At 39.1% G+C, this 21,766-nt stretch overlaps 1 protein-coding gene and 2 long non-coding RNA genes across 4 annotated transcripts in view; all 3 read left to right on the forward strand.

Annotated features, from left to right (window-relative positions):
- The first annotated feature begins 1,334 nt into the window (after positions 1-1,334).
- The window catches only part of LOC132978399 (GTPase IMAP family member 7-like), a 35,223-nt gene continuing 14,791 nt past the window's right edge, over positions 1,335-21,766 (forward strand). Inside the window, exons 1-2 of one of the 2 annotated variants that reach the window (XM_061043603.1) lie at positions 1,335-1,537; positions 8,644-8,841. In XM_061043603.1, the coding sequence (XP_060899586.1) occupies positions 1,378-1,537; positions 8,644-8,841 (358 nt within the window). In that variant the 5' untranslated portion in view covers positions 1,335-1,377. Of the gene's footprint in view, positions 1,538-3,242; positions 3,402-8,643; positions 8,842-21,766 lie in introns of those variants that run through there. The other variant, XM_061043604.1, reaches the window with a different exon arrangement.
- Positions 15,175-16,112, forward strand: LOC132978434 (uncharacterized). Its single transcript, XR_009673910.1, has 2 exons — positions 15,175-15,666; positions 15,979-16,112. It is a non-coding gene; the product is annotated as an uncharacterized LOC132978434 (long non-coding RNA).
- LOC132978435 (uncharacterized) lies at positions 17,288-18,063 on the forward strand. Its single transcript, XR_009673911.1, has 2 exons — positions 17,288-17,486; positions 17,624-18,063. It is a non-coding gene; the product is annotated as an uncharacterized LOC132978435 (long non-coding RNA).

Below are 21,766 nucleotides of genomic sequence, written 5' to 3' on the forward strand. Positions count from 1 at the left end.
TTAGGGATCGAGGCAGAGACAAGACCAAGATATTTAGGGATCGAGACCGAGACAAGACTAAGACATTTAGGGATCAAGACAAGACCAAGACATTTAGGGATCGAGACCGAGACAAGACCAAGACATTTAGGGATCGAGACAAGACCAAGACATTTAGGGATCGAGGCCGAGATAAGACCAAGACATTTAGGGATCGAGACTGAGACAAGACCAAGACCAAGACCAGGACCCAAGACATTTAGGGATCGAGACAAGACCAAGACATTTAGGAATCGAGACAAGACCAAGACATTTAGTGATCGAGACAAGACCAAGACATTTAGGGTTCGAGGCTGAGACAAGACATTTAGGGATCAAGACAAGACCAAGACATTTAGTGATCGAGATCAAGACTGAGACAAGACCAAGACCAAGACCAGGACCCAAGACATTTAGGGATCAAGATCGAGACTGAGACAAGACCAAGACCAAGACATTTAGGGATCAAGAGCGAGACAAAACACTTAAAAGTTATGTTTTTCTTCTAATCACAGTAATGAAGTGGAAAAATAGCCCATCAGTGGTGGTCTTGACCGGTCATGATTTAAAATCAGCAGTCCGTCCAGTCTGAAAAAGTAAAACTACTTCCGTTTCCGAGACGAGACCTTCAAAAAGTTGAGTACTACAACACTATTTATAACTGTAAAAAAGTCAAGTTGTATTAGATGAAATTAGAATTTTCTCCGTTGTCATCAATTAACCAAAAGCTGAATCTAATAAATTTCTGTCTTCAATCTCTCATCAGAAAATTAAAGCCCCCAGAAGACTTTTTAAATAATGAACTCGTACATTTATGAGAAAAAAGTTGTAAAAGAAGAAAGTCATTCATTCACGAGATTAAAGTTGTTATTTTAATCTACAAGACAAGGCAAGGCAAGTTAATTTATACAGCACATTTCAACAAGGCAATTCAAAGTGATCGAGTTATATCAGAGGAGCAGCAGCCATTTGTACGAAAATGAGGAATGTGAAGTTATCACATTCCTCATCTTGTGAAGTTATCACATTCCTCATCTTGTGAAGTTATACTTGAGTAAAGTTAACTCTCTGTGGAATGACCTGCTTCTCTAAATATCCCATTAGTCGTGTTGGGGCTTTACTTATGCAGATCTGAAACTACACATGCTTTTGGCACATCAGCATCACATTGTCACGAGTATCAGGACCCTGAAAAGATACTGCGAGAAACCGGGGCTTTTGGAAATTATCTCTTTTGTGGCTTTGAGGGTTCCCCTTCCATCATCTTGTCCAAACTGTGTGATTGAATAAAAACTGTTCTGTTCTTTTGCCATCTCATCAGAACTGACCCGATACAATAATGAGAAGATCCGGATTGTGATGGTGGGGAAGATTGGAGCTGGGAAGAGCGCCACAGGAAACACCATCCTGGTAAAGGAAGACTGTAAATCAATGTTCTCCTTTCTATCTGTGACCGCAGGCTGTGCTAAGGCCTATGGTGAGCTGGATGGACAGAAGGTTTCTGTCATCGACACTCCAGGTCTGTTTGACACCAATACTGATGTTGGGCCTCAGCCATGTGTGCTGGACAAAGGACTCAGGCCTGTATCACAGTTCTCAAGCCTGACTAGAGTTATTTTGGAGGGAACCAAACAAAGGAGTCTTAGCCCAACAGCAACTAACAAATAGGTGTGAAAAGTGGGGGGTGTCTGAATTCTCTATTCTCATTGGAGGGGGCCTGAGGTTAACCGACAGGCAGTTCCAGTCTTTAAAAGCAATCGCCAGGCATTGCTTCTGTCTCCTCAAGTGTTGTCTGCTGACACCCGAGGATAAACTCTCCAACAAGATGGACTCCAGCATTTGAGACAAACCCTTTTCTCCTCTTTTCTTACATAGTTTAAACTCCAGAGCTGAGGTTGTTCAGTCTAGGTAACTCTTCACATGCTGAATTCAAGCATCAGAGGATTCAGCTGACTACTTCCACGGCATATTTTTAGGAGTTTTGAGCGCAATCAGATGCTATCAGGTTCGAGCTAAAAGAAGAGTTTCTTCCCTTTGATTTTTTATAAGACGTCATTCAACTGAAGGAAGCCCACTGATCCCTGAATCCACAAGGACACACGGCTTCCTTTGTTGTCCACTATTTTGTCACCATGTTGACGAAGCCACATTGTCTCTCTCCACCATCTCTCTCTCTCTCTCTCTCTCTCTCTCTCTCTCTCTCATCCACACACACACACACACACACACACACACACACACACACACACAACTACACTTTTACACCTCATTCACAAGCCTTGCTTGATAATGTTTGTTTGCTTAGATTAGTTTATAATAGTTGTTGCTACGTCTTACCGTTCCATTTTTAGAGCTGATCATGTAAAGAGGACATTCCCTCTGTTGTATACCATCCCTTAACTGAGGTGGTGGTCTCCCATTGTTCTTTCTGTCTCATGTGCTGACTTCCAGCATCAGAGGATACAAATCAACTTGTCCCTGCATACACAGTTAAACCTCGAAAGGATCCAGGTTACTCTGTAGGTGCTCTCTACCTCTGTTGTTTTCGCCGCACCTCTCTTTCGCCGCACCCCTGTCCTGCAAAATCTCCACTGGCTCCCTGTCCCTTACCGTATCCAATTCAAAATCCTTCTCCTCACACATAAAGCCCTTAACCACCAGGCCCCCTCCTACCTCACGGCTCTCCTTCACCCTCACACTCCTGCACGCAGCTTCCGTTCTTCAAAAGCCAACCTCCTATCTCCCCCTCTTAGAACCAAGCACCGAACCTGGGAGGGCAGAGCCTTCTCCAAAGCTGCCCCCTCCCTCTGGAACTCACTCCCTACACACATTCAACACTGCACCGACCCTCCTACTTTCAAATCACTTATCAAAACTCACCTCTTTAAACAAGCTTTTAATGTTTGATTGTGATGTATGTTTTGTTTTCTGTAGTTTACCTTTATTGTTGTTATCTTTATGATTTGTGAGTACTGTTGCATTGTCTGTTAGTCTGTCCTTACTGTGCTGTTCTTTCTGTTTTTTTTAACAAATGTACAGTGTCTTTGAGTTTTGAAAAGCGCTTATAAATCAAATGTTTTATTATTATTACTATTATTATTATTATTACGTCCCGTTTATTGAACTTTTGTGTTTATCTTCGCATAAGATCATGTTGTCATGTCCAATAAGGGGAGGGCTAAGGCAGTTTGGTTTCACCTCCTCTTTGTTCATTTTGAGGAAACGTAGTCACTTCTTGTAAATGCTGCAGGGAGGGGTGAACAGAGTGAGGCTCCGTGCAGTTATAAGGAAGTGTTTCCACTGACAGACTAAAAACTTTTCTTCTTCAGCTAAGAAACACATCAGCTTCTCTCTCCAACACCCAAATATGGCTGTCAGTAAAGGTAAGTCAGTACATTTAATTTACAAGGTAACATGCACCTTGTATCTGTTGGCATTTTGAAGACCTCATACGTGGGCACAAATTATGTTTGGGGTCACTGTCTGGTTTGAATCTGCAACCAAACTGGACAGACACAGACTGCAACAGACGATCAGGAATGCAGAAAAAATCATTGGTGTCGACCCGGGATACCGGTCCCGGGTTGGGAAACGGGCAGGTAGCAGACTCCTCACACCCCGGACACAAACTTTTCAAACTCCTCCCCTCCGCTAGGCGTTACAGATTCTTCCCCCAGGCTGTCACTCTGATGAACACTAAACAGTCACAGAGTGTCAGACCTGTCACTGTGAAATAACCCTGAACCAACCTGTCTCTGTGAATGTACATATACGTATATATTATTTAATTTAAATTATCGATCTACACACACTTATCATGTAAATACTGTAAAACTCTACCTCATGTAAATTAACCCATCTGTCACATAACTGCATTTTTTATTATTATGTCACTTCAGCATTTTTTGCACTACACACAACTGCACTGTTTCTTATTTAGCCTTGTACATATTAGTCTTTGTGCTGCCTTTATTTTGAAGTCAGTAATTTGAATTAAGTTAAAAATGTTAGTCAATAAAAGTGGTCATAAAAAGTTAGATTTAAAAGATTAAAAACATTTCATTTTTACATTAGTTCATGGTTTATACTGCCATCTATTGGTCATTGTGGGTAGTTAGTTCATTAAGTCACATGCTGCAGTAAGAAGGACAGAGAGAGACAGAGGATGCATGTTGCTGCTGAATGGTTTTCTGTTAAGCTTCTGCCTTGGAGATCATTTGTCTGTAAGTTTTATGTTCAGTTCATTATAAAAATGTTGAGATATGAACACAAAATTCAAGTCAGAAACTTTTAGTTGTTTTTGTCTTTCATGTGCTCTTAGCTAATGCTAAATGTAGTGGCTAACTGTTTTCCTCATGGTTATGATAGCATGTAGCTTTGTGTTGAATTAGCATTTTTATGCATTTCTGTGGTTGCTTGAATTTAGATAGCAATGCTTATACTTTGTAAATGTATACTTGTTATCTGTACTGAAATATTGTTATTTTCTTTGTAATATTGCAGTTTTACAAAAACAAAACAAAACAAAAGGAACTCAAGTAAAATCAAGAAAAGACAAGCCTTGTGTTTTTATTGGAGGACTTTTGTTTGAGTGTTATCTGGCTGTCAAATCCTGTACATTGGAACGTGCAGAAAGGGCAGTACAGTCTTTGCTTATTGTGTTTATTGTTGATATTTAATGTTATACTTGTACAAAGAGAGCACAGTTCACCAGTTAAATTCCTTGTGTGTGTAAGCATATAAATAAAGCTGATTCTGATTCTGATTCAACAACTTCTTAACTTTCTCTTAATCAGCTGTATTTAGGAGGGTACTGAGGGCAAACTCTTAGTTAATGGCCTAGTAGCTATAAACTATGGTCATATTGAGTAAGGTACTATAAAGTAGAGCCCGACTGATATGTATTTTTGGGGCTGATATCGTTTTTAGGGAGAAAACATTTCCGATATATCTGGTCGATATCTTTCTTATATTTATCTTCAATCTTTATGGATAGAAATAGATATACACACATTATAAAACACTTGTCATAAAGATTTATAATGAAGACAAGTTTTTTTTTTTACAGTTGAACAAAAGCATTTATGGAAATAAACAACTATTAAAAAACGATATAAAAATAAATAATAAACTTAAATTGAATAAACCTAGTTATATCAGCATATCCGAGATAAAATTAGCCAGTACCGATCGGCTGACAGATTTATTGATCGGGCTCGACTATAAAGCTCTCAATGACGACAGCCAGTAGGGGAGAGTGGGGTAATTTGTGCCAAGGGGCAAGTAGTGCCACCCCTGTTATCTAGAAAACCATAGAAGAAGTTGGTCATGTGACCACATATTTTTGAAGAGGCATCCATTTCACTCATCCTGCAAAGAAGGGAGACACATGGCTTGAGAGGTAAGCACATTTAAGTTCAAAAAACAATTTTTTGTCCTCCAAAGTAAAATTTCTATGATCAAGGTTTTTTGAATTTTGCTGTGTATAGACAACTTTGAAAACAGTTCACACATGTTTTAGTGCTTTAGTAAGCTACACCATGAGTCTATACAGTTAGCATGATGCTAGCTCAAAACAGCTGGGGGATACATTTTTTTCAAAATGGTGGACTTGGGGTAATTTGTGCCAAAGGGCCTGGGTTAAGTTGTGCCAGTGGCACTATATATACTATACTATATATTACTTTATTGTATTTTATTGTTATTGTACATTGTATTCTTACATTTGATCACTAAAACTATGTGACATTCTTAATTTTAGACCAAAATCCATCATGCCAAGTATGTTAAAACTGCTTTAAACTTCTCTGATCATCAGCACTACCTTTTATCTCATTTCAGGTACAGCTTCCCTCCACACATGATGTACAACATGGATGAAACTGGTGTGACGACAGTGTAGATACCCAAGCAGGTTGTCACAGAGAAAGGGAAGAAACAAGTGGGTTCAGTAACATCTGCTGAAAGAGGAGAGCTTGTCACTGTGGCCTGTGCAGTAAACGCCACTGGAAATGCAGTCCCACCCATGTTCTTTTTCCTGCGTGTCCGCTTCAAGGACAGCCTTATGAACGGATCACCAGCAGGTTCCTCATCTTCCTGGAGCACTTCATCCGCCACACCAACTGCTCCACCGATCACCCAGTCCTGCTCATTCTGGACAACCATGAGTCTCACATCTCACTCAAGTCAGTGACAATTGCTAAAGAGAATAGGGTCATTATGCTCACCCTGCCACCTCACACCACTTGCAACCATTAGACAAAACTGTCTATGGACCACTCAAAACCTACTATAACCGAGCGATGGATGGGTGGATGCGATGACATCCTGGGCGAACCGTATCAATCTATGAGGTCCTGGAACTTGTGAAGCAAGCATTCCTCTCTGCAATGTCACCAACAAACATAACCTCAGGTTTCAGAGCAACGGGCATATACCCTTTCAACAGGGACATCTTCTGGTAGGCCAATAGTGGCGGTGCGCATAGTGGCGCGGCTCAGGCTTATCCTCCATCAGGCTTACCCTCCATCACGCAATGTTGTTGTTCCCTGTGTTCAATGACAATAAAGTTCCTTTCCTTTCCTTGAAGCAGGTTCAGACCCAGGAGAGCCACCTGCCACTCTGCCAAATCCCGAGCATTCATCAAGTGATGAATCTGGTTCTTCTGCTCACTTGGGTTATGTGTCTCCAGAAGTCATTCTTCCCTTGCCAAAAGCCACAGAAAGAAAGAACAGAATTGTAGGAAAGAAAGTGAAAACACACCTGAGAAGATGGAGTTGGAGAAGGCTCACAAAGAAAAAGAAGATAAAAAGGCTGAACAGGAAAAGAAAAGAATGAAAGAGAGAAGAAAAGGGCTCTGAAAGCTGCAAATCAAACCAAAACCAAGAAGAAAACGGTCGTGTACAGTAGCTCAGAAGAAAGCTCCACCACCGATGATGAGGCAGAAGATGGCCTGGAGAAGACACACAGCAGAGAAAAGGATGGGGCTGAAAAGAAGAAAAGGAGTGGAAATAAGAAGGGGGCTCTGAAAGGGTCAAAACCAACCAAACCCAAGAAGAAAGTGCTCTCCAGTAGCTCAGAAGAGAGTGACTTTCCGATTCCATTTAGCGATGCCACTGATTTTGAGAGTTCAGATGTCCAGAGTGATGATGATGGTGACAAGGATCTGTCTGCTGGTGACTTTGTTATTGTGAAGTTTGGTAAGAAATCAAAATCCTATAACTATGTTGGATTGGTGGAGAATGTTGAAGGTGACGAGATCAGTGCAAAGTTTCTGAAGCAAAGTTGTAAGAGATCTGTTGATGGAAAGCCCATCTTCACATTTAAAGAGAATGATGAAGGAGTCATCCCTAGAGGTGATGTGCTCAAGAAACTATACACACCACAAAAACTTGGTGGTACAGCCAGAAGGGAGCATAAGTTCACATTCCCCTGCAGCATTGTCAAGTGGGATGTTCAGTAGTAGGCCGAATCTGTGAAGAGATTCAGATGCAGATGATTTGCAGATGCTTAGGTGCTCATTTTGGAATTTTTATTTTGTGTATGTGTTCATACTATGAGTATGTCTGATGTTGTTAAAACTTTAAATAAACGTTAAATAAGTAATTTTGTATTGAATTTGTCTTGCTTTTTTATAGCATTATGTTTGTGAGATTAAAATGATCTTTTTTACTTCAATTATCAATGGCACAATTTACCCCAGTGTATTCTCTCTAATGGCACAACTTACCCCGCACCGGGGGCAAGTTGTGCCACAAAAACACTTTTTTTTCTAAAGCTATATTTCTCAAACAGTTTATTTAATATCCAAAGTGATTGTTCCCAGGGATGCACAACATCCTAAACTATATGTACATATTTTAGTTGGAGGCATTACTGTAATCCCCTTGCTTTAAAGGCACTTTAAGTAAAAATTGGCACTACTTACCCCACTCTCCCCTATGCTACTAATGAACATGCTAATAAGCAACTGGCTAATGGTGATTATTGTGACCTTAATTTAAAGTGTTACCGATGCTACAAACCCCGAGTGGCTTTCTTCGCATTTTAATTTGGTACATTTTCTTTTTTAGGTTTAAAGTGTGACCCTGAAACATTTAGAAGATCATGTGTCGTGCCGGCGCAGTCTAGGCCTGTGAAGGCTGTTTCGTCATGAGCCAGGGATTCGGCCGAAGATTTCTGCCTTTTAATAAGGCAGTTTTTTCTTACCACTGAAACTTTTGCTGCTTTGCTAAAGTGCTCATGATGGATAGGCCGGATCTTTGTAACATAACAATGAGTAAGGTCTTTTACCTGCTTTTTGTAACATAGCAATAAGTAAGGTCTTTTTACCTGCTTTTTGTAAAGTGTCTCGAGATAACAGTTGACGCTATACAAATAAAAATTGATTGATTGATGTGTGTTGCTGCTCTGTTGAGTTAGTTTGTAAAGTTAAACAAAAAGTGTTAACTAATTTTCAGTAGAAGCCCATACCTTGTTCAAAGTTAATCCAACAGGATTAAAGTTATCAGATGAGTTTTTCTTGAATCTAAAATCTAAAAAAAAAAAAAGAATAATGGGATAATTGTATAAGTTCAGGTTTGGATAATCAAAGTTGTTCTTTCTTTTTTTTTTCCATCCAATCAGAACCAACCATGTACAACAATGAAGAGATCCGGATTGTGATGGTGGGGAAGACTGGAGCTGGGAAGAGTGCAGCAGGAAACACCATCCTGGGACACAACTGCTTTGAATCTGTTTTCTCCTCTAAATCTGTGACCGCAGGCTGTGCTAAGGCGTATGGTGAGCTGGATAGACAGATGGTTTCTGTCATCGACACTCCAGGTCTGTTTGACACCAATACTGATGAAGAGACAACATGTAGAAATATCTCCCAGTGTATTTCGTATGCTTCTCCTGGACCCCATATCTTTCTGATTATCATCAAACTGGACCGATTCACAGAAGAAGAAAAGAAGACGGTGGAGAAGATTCAGAAAATTTTTGGAGAGGAAGCAAACAAATACAGCATGGTTCTCTTTACCCATGGTGACCTGCTCAGTAAGAAACCTATCGAGGAGTTCTTGAGTGAAAGCGAAGACCTGAAGGAGCTTGTGGCCAAATGTAACGACCAGTACCACGTCTTTAACAACAAACTCTCTGATAGTTCTCAGACGAGAGAGCTCCTCAACAAGATCAGAAAAATAACAGAAAAGAACACAGGAAACCATTACACCACTGAGATGTTTCAGAAGGCAGAGAGGGCGATTGAAGAGGAGACACAAAGAATCCTCAAAGAGAAAGAAGAGCAAATGTGCAAAGAGAGGAAGGAACTAATGAGGAAAATAGAGGGAAAATATGAGCAAAAGTTAAAGGAAGCTAAGAAAGACGCGAAGAAGGAGAAAGAGTTGAAAGAAACTCTTAAAAAAGTACTAGTAGAGAAAATAGAAGCACTGAAGGAAAAACAGTTAAAGACGACTAGAAGAGCGGCAGAGGGCAGCGCTATAGTGCTCTCAGTGATTGGTTGTGCACTTATGGTGGTGTTGGGGGCTGTTGTGGCTGCGGAGGCTGCGGTGGCTGCGGTGGCTGTGGGGGCTGTGGGGGCTGTGGTAGCTGTGGGGGCTGTGGGGGCTGGATTGGTTGCGGGGGCTGTGGCGTTATCTAAAAAATAACAACAGCTCATTGTATCAGACCTGATGTACATTATAATGTCAGTGTTTAAAACTGATCTGTTGATTCTCAAATTACTCTCGACTTTTGTTTTAGACATATTTTGAACACAAAACTAAAAGACTAAAGGGACTTTCAGACAGGACGCGGTGGGGGCTACGCGCTGCTGTCAAGACCATTCACTGTCTATGTGTAGCTCCGCACAAGAGTGTATCTGCACTCGGCCAAGCTGAGCTCAGCACAAGGTCTCGTTTGCCAATAGTACCAATAGTATCTGTCTGCAGTCTGCAAGACCCAATTTCAAATATCTTTATTCTGATCTGTGTCATCGGTATCTTCTGCCCACTACAATCTTCTAAATGGTGTTTGACCCTGCTGAGGCCGTGTGGCTCGGTTTACTTTGGTTCACCATCTATTTTTATCCATTCAAACAAATAAACTAAGAACATTTTTATTTATGAAACACATGACTCACATAAGTGCCTCCAACCAAAGCCATAGTATCCTCCAAGGTGTAGAGAAGAAGCCCTGCAGCCCGTCTATGCAGATGGTTGGATGGAGCTGAGAGGAAATTTAAAAAAGGACGATTTTTATTTTCATCCACAAAATGTCATAAAAATATAAGAAGTTGTGAAAGTATGTAATGTTGAAAGATCAGAAAGAGTTATGCAATTGTTGAATTTGTTTTTACCCTATGTGTTCTTTTCTTTTATTATCATTTAATCCATTTATCATTGAACTCATGTCATACAGTCATAACTACTTTCTTTGCTTTTACATATCCTGTCAATCATGCCGCGGCGCCTATGCACCTGTGAGGTCAGAACAAGTGTGCCATACTTTGAGCAAAACCACATACAAACTCGTGGGTGTATAACGCTTCTGCGAATCTGCCTGGTTCACGGTCTTCAAGCTAAAACCACATATGAACTTGGTATCACCTGCGGATGTATCACGCGTCTGCTAATCTGCATTGTTGAGGTTTTACAGAATCTTGGAGAAAAGAGACAGTTTGGCTATAAAAGTGCTGTGGAAAAGCTTTAGTTCTTCTAAAGGGCTCCACGTCACTCTGACTTTTAAGTGTCTACTCTCTCGAGTTTAAGCTTTTAAATTTGTATTTTACTTTTTACATTTTCATATTTTTACTTTTACTGTTTTGTATTTGCATTTGGAATATCTTTTGAAGTTTTTTCAATAAATTTTCTGAAGCTTTTTGAAACCATTTTTCTGACACACCACAAAGACCCGAGCCTCTCTTCAGGACGCCGCGTGAACCTCAGGAGGTAAGCATGAGCAGTCACACCACGGCACACTTCTACTGACTTTTACTACACACCTCATACACACCTAACATCCGAGTGAGGAGAGTTGCAGTTAATCCCTCTCCGGGGGTGAGAGCCTCCGGGGGCTAACTGAATCTAATGATTCTAGAAATGAATGTTAGGCAGATAATCCTAGGGCTATGCGGTTATATAAGTCTCCTCTTCTAGACAGGGTGTTAGAGGAGTAATTTTACATAGCTCCAGTACTAGAAAAGAGTAGACTAACAGCTGGTAGGGAGCGAGCCCTCACATAGTTCTAGGAAAGTTTTCTGTCCCACCCATGAAAATTAAAATAATTTGTGCAAAAAATCCCAAAACACACCAGTTATTGTGTAAATTGTATGTGTCCTGAGACAACATGTAAAAATAGTTGTGGTGAAAGTGGTTTTAAAACCCTATTTTAAAAACCAAATATCTCCCAAGCACCCCTAAAAGTGGCTGTATTCTCTTGTCCCACCCTCTCAATGGCCAGCTTTAATATCAAATGTAACAGTTAAAATACGTTTTTAAATTTACTTTTTTTTTTACATGATTTTATTAATATATTTCTCTTGAAATTGCTGATACTGTTTGTTTAACCATGAACATATTTTTAATAATAGTAATTAGTAACAGGCTTTTTACAGAGTTCTTTTAGACCTATTGTGAAACCTTTAAAATAATATCAACAATGTTCCTGTTATCCTGTGTTTATTTATTACATTTATGTCATGACTTATAGTCTAAAGTAACGTATCCATTCACCCCTGTTACTCTTTGCAACCCTGTTACCATGTCATTTTTTATCAAAATAATCTTAAATGATTTTCTTGAATCAGTATTCAGTGTAAATGTGCCTCTGTTTATTTAATGTGAAGGGTTTTTTAAGCAATATTTAAAAATACACATTTTACAGGTTCCTGAGTAGTTGCACCAAACGCAGCACACAACAAAGAAAACATCTAATTAAAAATGTGTCTTTGATGCCTGAGCTGGACGAATCACATTATTTGATGGTTTATTACTTGGTTTTTAAAAATATTTAACAGAAATTTGGAAAACAAATGTTAATTTTTTCGAAAGTTTTGATGGCTAAATTGTCCTCCAATTCTGTCATGACCAAGTTAACTAATGGGTGGTGAGCTTCTGTTATAGGTACAGTTATTCACCCCTTTATGCATGTCCAGACATGTAACAATAATAAACCCAAGTAATTTCAGTAAAGAGACATAATTCTCTATGAATATTTAAAGTTGCATGTCACATATGATACTTATTTAAAATCATCGTTTTAGACATCTCACATGGTTCTCTGCTGAGATTTGGATAGGTACACGTTCCGCCCCTCTCTTGCAGCCCGCAGACAGACCCCTCTCAATAGGAGGGAAGATCAGATCACAACAAACGGGGTCCCAGAGAGAGCTCTCTTATGTAAAGACGTGTCCGACAGTTTTGGCGTACCAGCTGTGTTTAAAACAGCAGCATAGGCCGAAATGTTAACGTGCTTGTGAAGCGGTCGTTATAATAATAATAATAATAATTTATTGTTTTTTTATAGCGCTTTTCTAGGAACCCAAAGACGCTTTGACAAAATATAAAACCATAAAAACAAAACAAAAAACGATGAGGACAGTACAATGAAGAAGTAATGAAGGGGGAGGGGGGAGTTTGTGGTTGTAGGCAGAGGTGAGTTTTGAGGGATTTCTCGAAGGAGGTGAGTGTGGGGGAGTCTCTAATGTTTTTTGGGAGTGAGTTCCAGAGGGTGGGAGCAGCAACAGAGAAAGCCCTGTCCCCCCAGGACCGAAGGTTTGTCCTGCAGGGGGGGACAGGAGGTTTGCATCTGCAGACCTGAGCGTGCGGGTGGGAGTGTGTCGGTGGAGGAGCTCAGACAGGTAGGGGGGAGCCAGGTTGTGAAGGGCTTTGAAGGTGATGATGAGGAGCTTGAAGTTGATACGCTGGGGGATGGGGAGCCAGTGGAGGTCATGAAGGACGGGGTGAAGTGGTCTCTGTAAATAAATATGTCGTCATCAACAAAAACAACAGCTGCTCTTGAGAGTTTTAATCAGAATCAAAACCATCCTAAACATCATCATCATCATCATCATCATCATCATCATCATCATCAAGGTGTTCATGAAGAGCTTTTTCTTAAAGGTGCAAAGGGACTCTGCAGATCGACATTAAATGGTTTTTATTTGACACATGAATTTAAAAAAAATATATAATACAAAATGGGTTTTAATCTCCTTGTGATCTTAAGTATGAAAGCTTTAAAGTCTGTAATAATGTTTTTTACAATCAAATGTACTTTCATGTAATCAAACTCGTCTTTTCAAGAAAGATTGAATCACAGCTGAGAGGATTTGTTTTCAGTGTCAGATGTTTCAGGTTGGCTTCTATGTTAGAAAAGTCCTTCAATTTTCTCTGAATACTTGTAAAACAAACTGCATCATCCAAATGTGCTTTAATGTGATTTTTGCTTCTTCATTTTAATAAAATGTTGAAAAGAGTCTGTAGTTTTATTTGTGAACAAAGACAGACGTGAGACTAGAATTCAGGTTGATCAAGAGGATTCAATAAATTACAAGTTTCACAGAGCAAAGAAACAAAAACAGTTTTTGTTTTTTAATCGTATATATTTAGTCCATAAAGTTGAAAATCATACCATAACATAGACTCTTTAATGTCAGAAGTAGATATGATAATGGGGACAGTAAGGGGTTAATAAATGATCCTCTATAATGAATATAATCAGTCCTCCTCGTTTCATCATTACAGTTGTTAATATTTGACTGATCAGTCTATTATCACACTGAGCTGTTACTGCTAATACTTCACATACTTTTACCATTATTACTGACACTGTAGCTTTAAATCTATTTTATTCATTGTTGTTGTTGTTGTTGCTCTGTTTGTCTCTCTCCTTCTTCCTGAATCTCCCTCTATCCCACTTTCCAACCCGGACACAGTTTCATCATGAGTCTGGATCTGCTCGAGGTGGGTCAGGTTTAGGGTCAGGTTTAGGGTTAGGGCTAAGTTTTTCCTCTCCACTGTAACTTTGCTAAATGTTGCTTAGTGCTCATGGTGGATTAATGTTGGGTCTTTGTAACATAATTTAACAAAGAGTAAGGTCTTAATCTGCTCTTTCTGGGAAGTTTCTTGAGATCACATTTATTATGAATTAGCGGCATACAAATAATGTCCGATTGATTGATCGTGTATGTGCACAATTTGATTTCACCGCTGCATTTGGGGCGCCAGGGAAAAACATCTGGATTCGGCCCCAGCTTGTTAAACTAACATTCTTGAAAGCAAGGACGCTGTTTCTGCTGAGAAAGTCACTGTCTGGTTTCATAGCTGCAAAAAGCATTTCCCATTCAGACAGACAATTTCTAACAAACATAGAGAAAGCTGAAGATAGAACTGAAAGCTCATGGTCACAAATACATTACTGACAGTATTAACATGATTAAAATAGTAAAGTAAGAACAAAGTATGGTAAATGATTGCAAGTGGAATCATTAACCCGGTTAAAAAAAGCTTGTGTGTATTCTTTTAACCATTGTGTCATTGTTCTAATATGTGGTTTTAATAAATAGTCTACCATGAAGCTGCAGCCCGGTGTTATTTTACAATATTACCACTATTTTACAAACAGCCCTCTCTCAGTTATAGGCTCTATCTGTTGAGTGTGAATGAGTCAACTGGAGAGAAGTGAATGGAAACGCAATTACTACACTAGTTACATGGCTTTTAAAAGTCTTTGTAAAATATACAAGAGTAGCCCTTTGTGTTTACACTGGAAAGGTTTTTTTTAGAGCACAAATGCAGTGACAATAATGTGTAAAATATGGAGGAGGATTAGTACTAGACAGAGAAATGCATTTTTACCATTCATTAGAAGCATATATTAGAGCAATAACACAATGGTTAGTAGAACTGATCAGAATAAACACACCTGTTACGGTGGCCTGTAGTTAACAGAGGGATCATTTAGTGAATAATCTACATTAATGATTCCACTTGCCTTCATTTGCCATAATTTGTTCTTATTTGACTATTTTATTGGTGTTAATACTGTCAGTAATGTATTTGTGACCATGAGCTTTTAGCTTGTGAGTACCATGAGCGCCCTCTGCTGGGGCCCCTGCCGACATGCGTCATGAGCCCCGTGCCTCGTTGCCAGGTTACACTCTCCGTGGTGAGTTGACTTATTAAGAGCTCCGTTAAAAAACGATGAAATAAGTCTGTTTTTCTGAGTAAAAGTAAGTTTTATTAATGTGCCATGTTTCAGAGATCCTCTTACAATAATTATCAAAGACTTTTGTGGTGATATTGATTTGTTTTAGTTGAGTTATTTCAACTCTCCATGTTTTTATGCTTTTCTAGCTGAGTTTTAGCTTCATCATTTGTTGTCGTGGTGTAGCTGACTTCACCAACAGTTAGCTTGATTTTCTTCTCTCTGTTTAAGTAAATACTGGAGCTTACTACCAAAGAAGTGGCTGTGACAGAGACCTACATTTTATATACATGTTAAATGTTTGGCCTGTCTGCATTATCCTGTCCCTGTGTGAATGTTAAAGCTGTTAACCACCAAAGTGTCTGTGTGAGCGTGCTCATTTTTCTTCTGTTATTATCAGAATAAACGGCTGCTGGTGCCAAAAGTGAGTTTTTATACCTGGTTCATCACAACACAATGGTGAGTACACAACCAGTACACTTTGTATTTAAAAAAAAAAGAAAAGAAAAGAAACTACGTGCTTTTGGTAGAAATACACTTTTGTTGAAATGACGTACATCAGAGAGTAAGAACAACACAAACGAGGATCAAGAGGAGGAAACAATGTCAGTAAGAGATAATGAACGGCTTTAAGTCCGATCGGACACACAGGTGCTGACAGGAAGTGCACAGAGGCAAAGCACATTTTATTAAATCCATATATGTCGTCACGATCATCAAAAGCATCAACGTCTCCTGACACATCTCCTTTATGGTTTGTCTCACACGCAGCTCCAGGAATTCTTTCACTGATCCCGAAGAAAATACAAGAGTTTATTTTTCATTCACCGTATTCTAAGATATTTCTCTAAACATAAACGACACCATCTGTGCTGTGCTTTGGTCAAAATAAAACATGAATCAAGCACCAGAGGAGGTTTGTGACCCTGTATAAACCAGCTCTCTCAGAACGCTCCCAGGGGACAGCTGGAGAGATGGTAAAAGTGTGTGTAGTATTAACATTAACAGCTCAGTGTGATAATAGACTGATCTGAGGATGTTCCTCAGTATCCTGAGCTCAGGCTTGAGTTTTGACCTGAGTTGACAAGTCTTTGACTCTTTCCTGAGCCTTTGTGAGAAGAACGTCCGATCGGTCGAGTTGTGTGACAGTCGCTGTGAGTTATTCATTGATTGCCTCCAAGTCATTTTCTTTCTTCTCAGGAGCCGTTTTGAGCTCATTGTTACCTTCCTCACTCTCCTCCTCTTCTTCGGGTCAGTGAGGGCCAGCATCCTGAAGTTCTGAGATAGCTGGAGAGTGTCATAGTTTCGTTGCAGATGTGCATGTCCCTCTGTTACTCGAGCTAGCATTTTGTGGACATAATTTTCTTGGGCAGTCATGACTATGGCCATCTTTGCTAGCATCTTAGCTAATTCTTTATCTTTCAGAGGCTGATTTAGAGCTATTAGAACCAGGTCTGACATCATGTCATGAAGGAGAGAGGGGTTAGTGTTTTCTACTTTAACCACAAAACCAGGAATCAATGGTTCAGTCATATCCACTAGAACAGACCCTAATTGCTCCATGGGGTCACCCAAGCCACCCTGGTCAGCGCCACTGGGGGTCTCCATGTCTAACACTTAACAACTGAGCAAACTAAGCAAAAGAGGAGGGCGAGCAAGAGAAAAAGAAAAAATTGAAGTTTGAAAATTGAAGTTCCACAACCCTAAAGTTTTAAACTAAAATTAAAAATTAAAGTCAAATTTAAAATTAAAATTAAAATTAAATTGACATTAAATTCAAAATTGAAATCAAACTTTCAATGTTAAGATTTAGATTTTAACTGGAAATCAAAGTTCAAATCAAGTTCAAATCAAAGTTTAAAATCGAGATCTAAATTTAAGATGAGATAGTTGATACTAATAAAAGAGGGTTGTGACTTGATCTGGTTAACGTGTTTGAACTAAAGTTCGGGTCCTAGAAAGCAAAATTAAAAATAAGAAGTAAACACTTATCAGTAGTTAATGTTAGCAGAGGAAAGTGGGTGAGAATAACTTTAGTTGACAACGACTAGATTTTAATTCAACCTGTGATAAAGTAGTTTTATTAGGACTAAAATTGGAGGTTGTACATTTTGAATCACTAAAGTTGTTGTAAAGTTTGGATTAGAAGTTGGCATTGATGGTAAACAAATAGTAGAAAATGTATTTGTTTGTTGTTTGGGGAACAACAAAGTTAATTTTCAACTAGTGTTGGTAATTAAATTGAAAGTCTGTATTAGGAATGTCAACTGTAGTTTAAAGTTGAAGTTAACTAAAATAAATCAATCCTATTTTGGAGAGAGGCATCTTAATCTCTCTTAATTTTATCCTGGAATCTTTATGTGATCAGGAAGCTGTGTCAGTTATCTGTAGGAGATAAACCAAAAGAAAAAAAAAGAAAAGAAAAATCAAACTCAGTTAACCAAAACAACCACTAGATGGAGACAAAGGCGCCCAAGACTCTATTTACTAAAGCAGCCCAGGAGAAAACCTAGTGCTAAAGCTCAATTGCTTAAAACAGCCACAAGATGGGGCTCTCGCATCAGCTGGCCCAGAGTAGGGGTCGGCGCCCTCTACAGCCACCACTAGGGGCGGTGTGGCTCAATTTCAACCTCTAATGCAACGAAGAAGTGAACTTTTGTCGATGCATTCCTACACGTTAGCTTTGCTGCTAATGCTTAGCTTAAGGCGTACTCACAGTTCTCACACACAACTTATAAACATGACCACATTGCTTGAATACACAGATAGATAGAAGTATTGAACATCAATATAGCAGATTGGATAGCGGGGTAGATAGGATTAATTGATAAAGGGGAAGGGTTTATCGGTATTGTGTAAATATTATTATTTTACATTAACTTGGCCTCACACGGGGCACCAATATGTAGCATATTATTCTACTTCTTTTTTTTTAAAGATTTGTTTATTAGGAAAACATAAAACTTTACAAGCAAATCCACTGTCAACATGAACATTTTGTGGTGTGTTTCAAATAGACACAAAAACATATAAATAAATAATAATGATGAAAAAATTAAAAAATAATACATGAATAACCAGAGAAAATGTAGATGTATATACTTAAATAGATTTAGCAAGTGTACTTCCAATACATCCCTATATCAATTAGGCAATTCTATATAGTCATAATAGAAGTATATTACAACTGTACTAATAATAATACAGCATCAATAATTGTTGTAACAATAATTACAATAATAGTATGTATGCAAAGTAATGATTGAGAAATAAATAAGAGAAAGAACACACAAATCCAGTGTCTATTCACTTGTAGTATCTCTAATTGTAAAAATTGCTATTATTATAAGTAATAACAATAAAAACAAAGAATTTAGAGAAAAACAATAACAAACAAAAACAAAAAAAACTGAAACAAATCTCCCCACCCGTCCTCCCATATCCGACCCTTCTCCCCAGTATGGCTCTCTATTTTCTTTCATTTATCTACGTGTACTTGTGTCCACACATATTCACATTTGGCTTAATCCAGATGGTTAACTTTGAGTTGGTCTAGGAAGAGTTGCACTTTTATGGCCATCCTGCTCTAAAGAAGGCAAAATGTCGAGAAAGGGACCCCAGATTTTATTAAAGGTTTAAGGTTTTCTCCTTACATTATATAATATTTTTTCAGGAGTGCAGTAGGACACTAGTTCATTTATCCAATGTCTCGTTGACGGCGGCTCTTCAGATTTCCATTGAGTTAAAATACATTTCTTTGCTGCAGTGCTAGCAAGTAAGATAAAATATTGTTTAGAATGGAATGTATTGACAGGGCTCATATCCCCCAATATCCAAAGTTTTGGGTCCTGCTCTACTTTGTATCCTATTATCTTTGTAGTCAATGTTATGGTATGCTTCCAAAAAGATTCTAACACAGGACAACTCCAAAACATGTGAAGAAGATCACCTTCAGTTATTTTGCATTTCTGACACATAGTAGATACATTGCTGTCAATTTTATTTAACCTATGGGGTGTATAATATGTTCTGTGGAGTATGTTGAATTGAATTTGCCTGTGTTTTGTGGAGATTAATACAGTCTGTGATTGCTCTAAGAGACGTTGCCAAGCCTCCTCATCATAAACATGACCTAGGTCTGTTTCCCATTTACTTTTAACAGGTGTTATGTCGTAGCCAGGAAATTTGTCATTAATAATACCATATATGGATGACATAAGTCCTCTACATGTAGTGGGCAGTCTATCAAGCAGGCATGTTTCAAAGGGGGTCTCTTTAGGTATATCTGGGAAATAATGTTTACTATTTTCCTTTACCCACTGGCGTATTTGTAAGAATTTAAAAAAGTCCTGCGTATGAAGGTTGAACTTTTCAGTTAGTTGTTGAAAGTTAGCAAATGTGTCGTTTATATACAAATCAGCAACTGTTTGAATGTTTTTGTTGTTCCACCTTTGTAATATTCCGTCAGCAATATAGCCTGAGATGTTTGGGTTACCCCATAGGGGAGTCTTCTTGAGGAATGAAATATCTAGGTCTAAGAGTGAGTGAGACTCTTGCCATGCACTAAATGTGGAGAGTATTATAGGGTTCTCTGTGAGAGTGGCTACATTTTTCTTAGTACCTAAAAATGGGATCATATTTAAAGGAGTAGTCCTCATCTCATGTTGCTCTATTGATACCCATCTAACCTCACTCCTTTCTGCATGAAGCCAAATCCAAAGTGGTCGGAACTGGGAGGCAAGATAATAGTTCCTAAAGTTTGGAAGATTTAGTCCACCCTTTGAGTATGGGGCTTGTAAAGCCATTAGTTTAACTCTAGGAGTTTTCTTTTGCCATAGAAAATGGGTCATTGCTTTATTGATTTCTTTAAAACTCCCCTCTCTTCTGGACCTCTACAGTACCCGCCTCACCCGCAAAGCAACCAGCATTGTGCGTGACCCCACCCACCCCTCACACAGCCTCTTCAGCCTCCTGCCATCGGGGAGACGGCCATCTGCCATCGGCCATCTGCAGGCCGGCTCCACCAGACTGGGAAACAGCTTCTTCCACCAAGCTGTCAGGAAGCTTAACTCTCTCCCCTCTCTTCCTTCCCCCCCCTCTGCCCCCACGAACACTGGATGTTGAAACCCCCTCCCGTTTGCCACCAAGAACTCTGGAATAATAACTAATTATCAATCCGTTTAATGCACACTGCACATATTGCACAAGTTTACTTTTTCTTAAAATTGTCTTTTATTTATTTTATTTACCATTTTGCACAATTTAGAATTTATTACTGTAAATATTATTTATCTTATTTTTACCTCAGTTTATTTTATCTATTTTACCTTATTTTGGTTGTATTGCACCACGGGTCGGAGACAAACGCAATTTCGATTCCACTGTATGTCTGGCATATTTTGAAATTGACAATAAAGTTGACTTTGACTTTGACTTTGACTTTGAACTGCTTTGGTAAACACTAAACTTAGGCTACTTATAACAGTCTGAACGTAGAGACATTTTTAACAACAGGTAGTCTAACCATTATGGAAAAATAATGTATCCAAAATATAGATATACCCTTTAAACCATTTATATACATAAATTATAAGTTGTAGTGCTAAACTAAATTGTTCTTGATAAGGGAAATCTATGTTTTTAGGCACCTCGGCACTGTAAAATGAACAAAAAGCTTTAGGCTGTAAATATTCAAAGTATTATCAAACATCAACCTCTCTCAATCTGTCTGTCTCTTTTTGACAGTGAAACACGGCTCTTTTCGTGAGTCTCTAATGTGAGCGTTGCACAACAGTCATTTTAGTCAATACTACTCACTTGACAGCTCCTTTACGAATCGTTCTGCCTCGGCCGGAGTGAAGAAAAACTTGACAGATCCTTCGTGCTTGATACGGAGTTTAGCGGGGTAAAGCAGTTCGTACTCGATGTCCATCTCTCGCAGCTTTTTCTTTGTGGCCAGAAATTCGTCTCTCCTGCGCTGCAGCTCTGCGCTGTAATCTGGGAAAAAGGATATCCTCTTGTTGTCATATGTGATCTCTCCTTTGTTTCTGGCAAGTCGGATTACTTTCTCCTTTTCTCGGAAGTTCAGAAATTTGGCGATGAGGGCCCGTGGTCTGTCAGAAGTTTTCCCAATGCGGTGCGCCCTCTCCAAAGTTATGGCCGAGGTGAAGTTGTCGTTACCCAACAGTTGTGGTATGAGCCGTTCCAGAAACCCAACCGCATCTCGACCTTCTGCCCGTTCCGGGATATTCAGGATACTGATGTTTGGTCTTCTGCTACGATTTTCCAGATCATCAGTTTTGTCTTTAAGTTGTGTTATTATTTTCTCCAACTTGCCCACGCGGCCGTCCACGTCCTTAATGTCATCCTCGTTAGCAGCTACTCGTGTCTCCATCTCCTCCACCTGCTCTGATAGCATGGAGAGTGATGATTCAATTTTGGTAAGTGCAGCTTGGATGTCGGCTGTTTTCTTGTCGATATGTTTGGTTAAGTCTTCATTAGTTTCCCGGAGAGCTTCGAGGAGTTTGGTGATGTCTTCCTTTTCCCCGTCCACCATGTT

This window comes from Labrus mixtus, chromosome 8 (genome assembly GCF_963584025.1).
Source record: "Labrus mixtus chromosome 8, fLabMix1.1, whole genome shotgun sequence".
Lineage (NCBI taxonomy): Eukaryota > Metazoa > Chordata > Actinopteri > Labriformes > Labridae > Labrus > Labrus mixtus.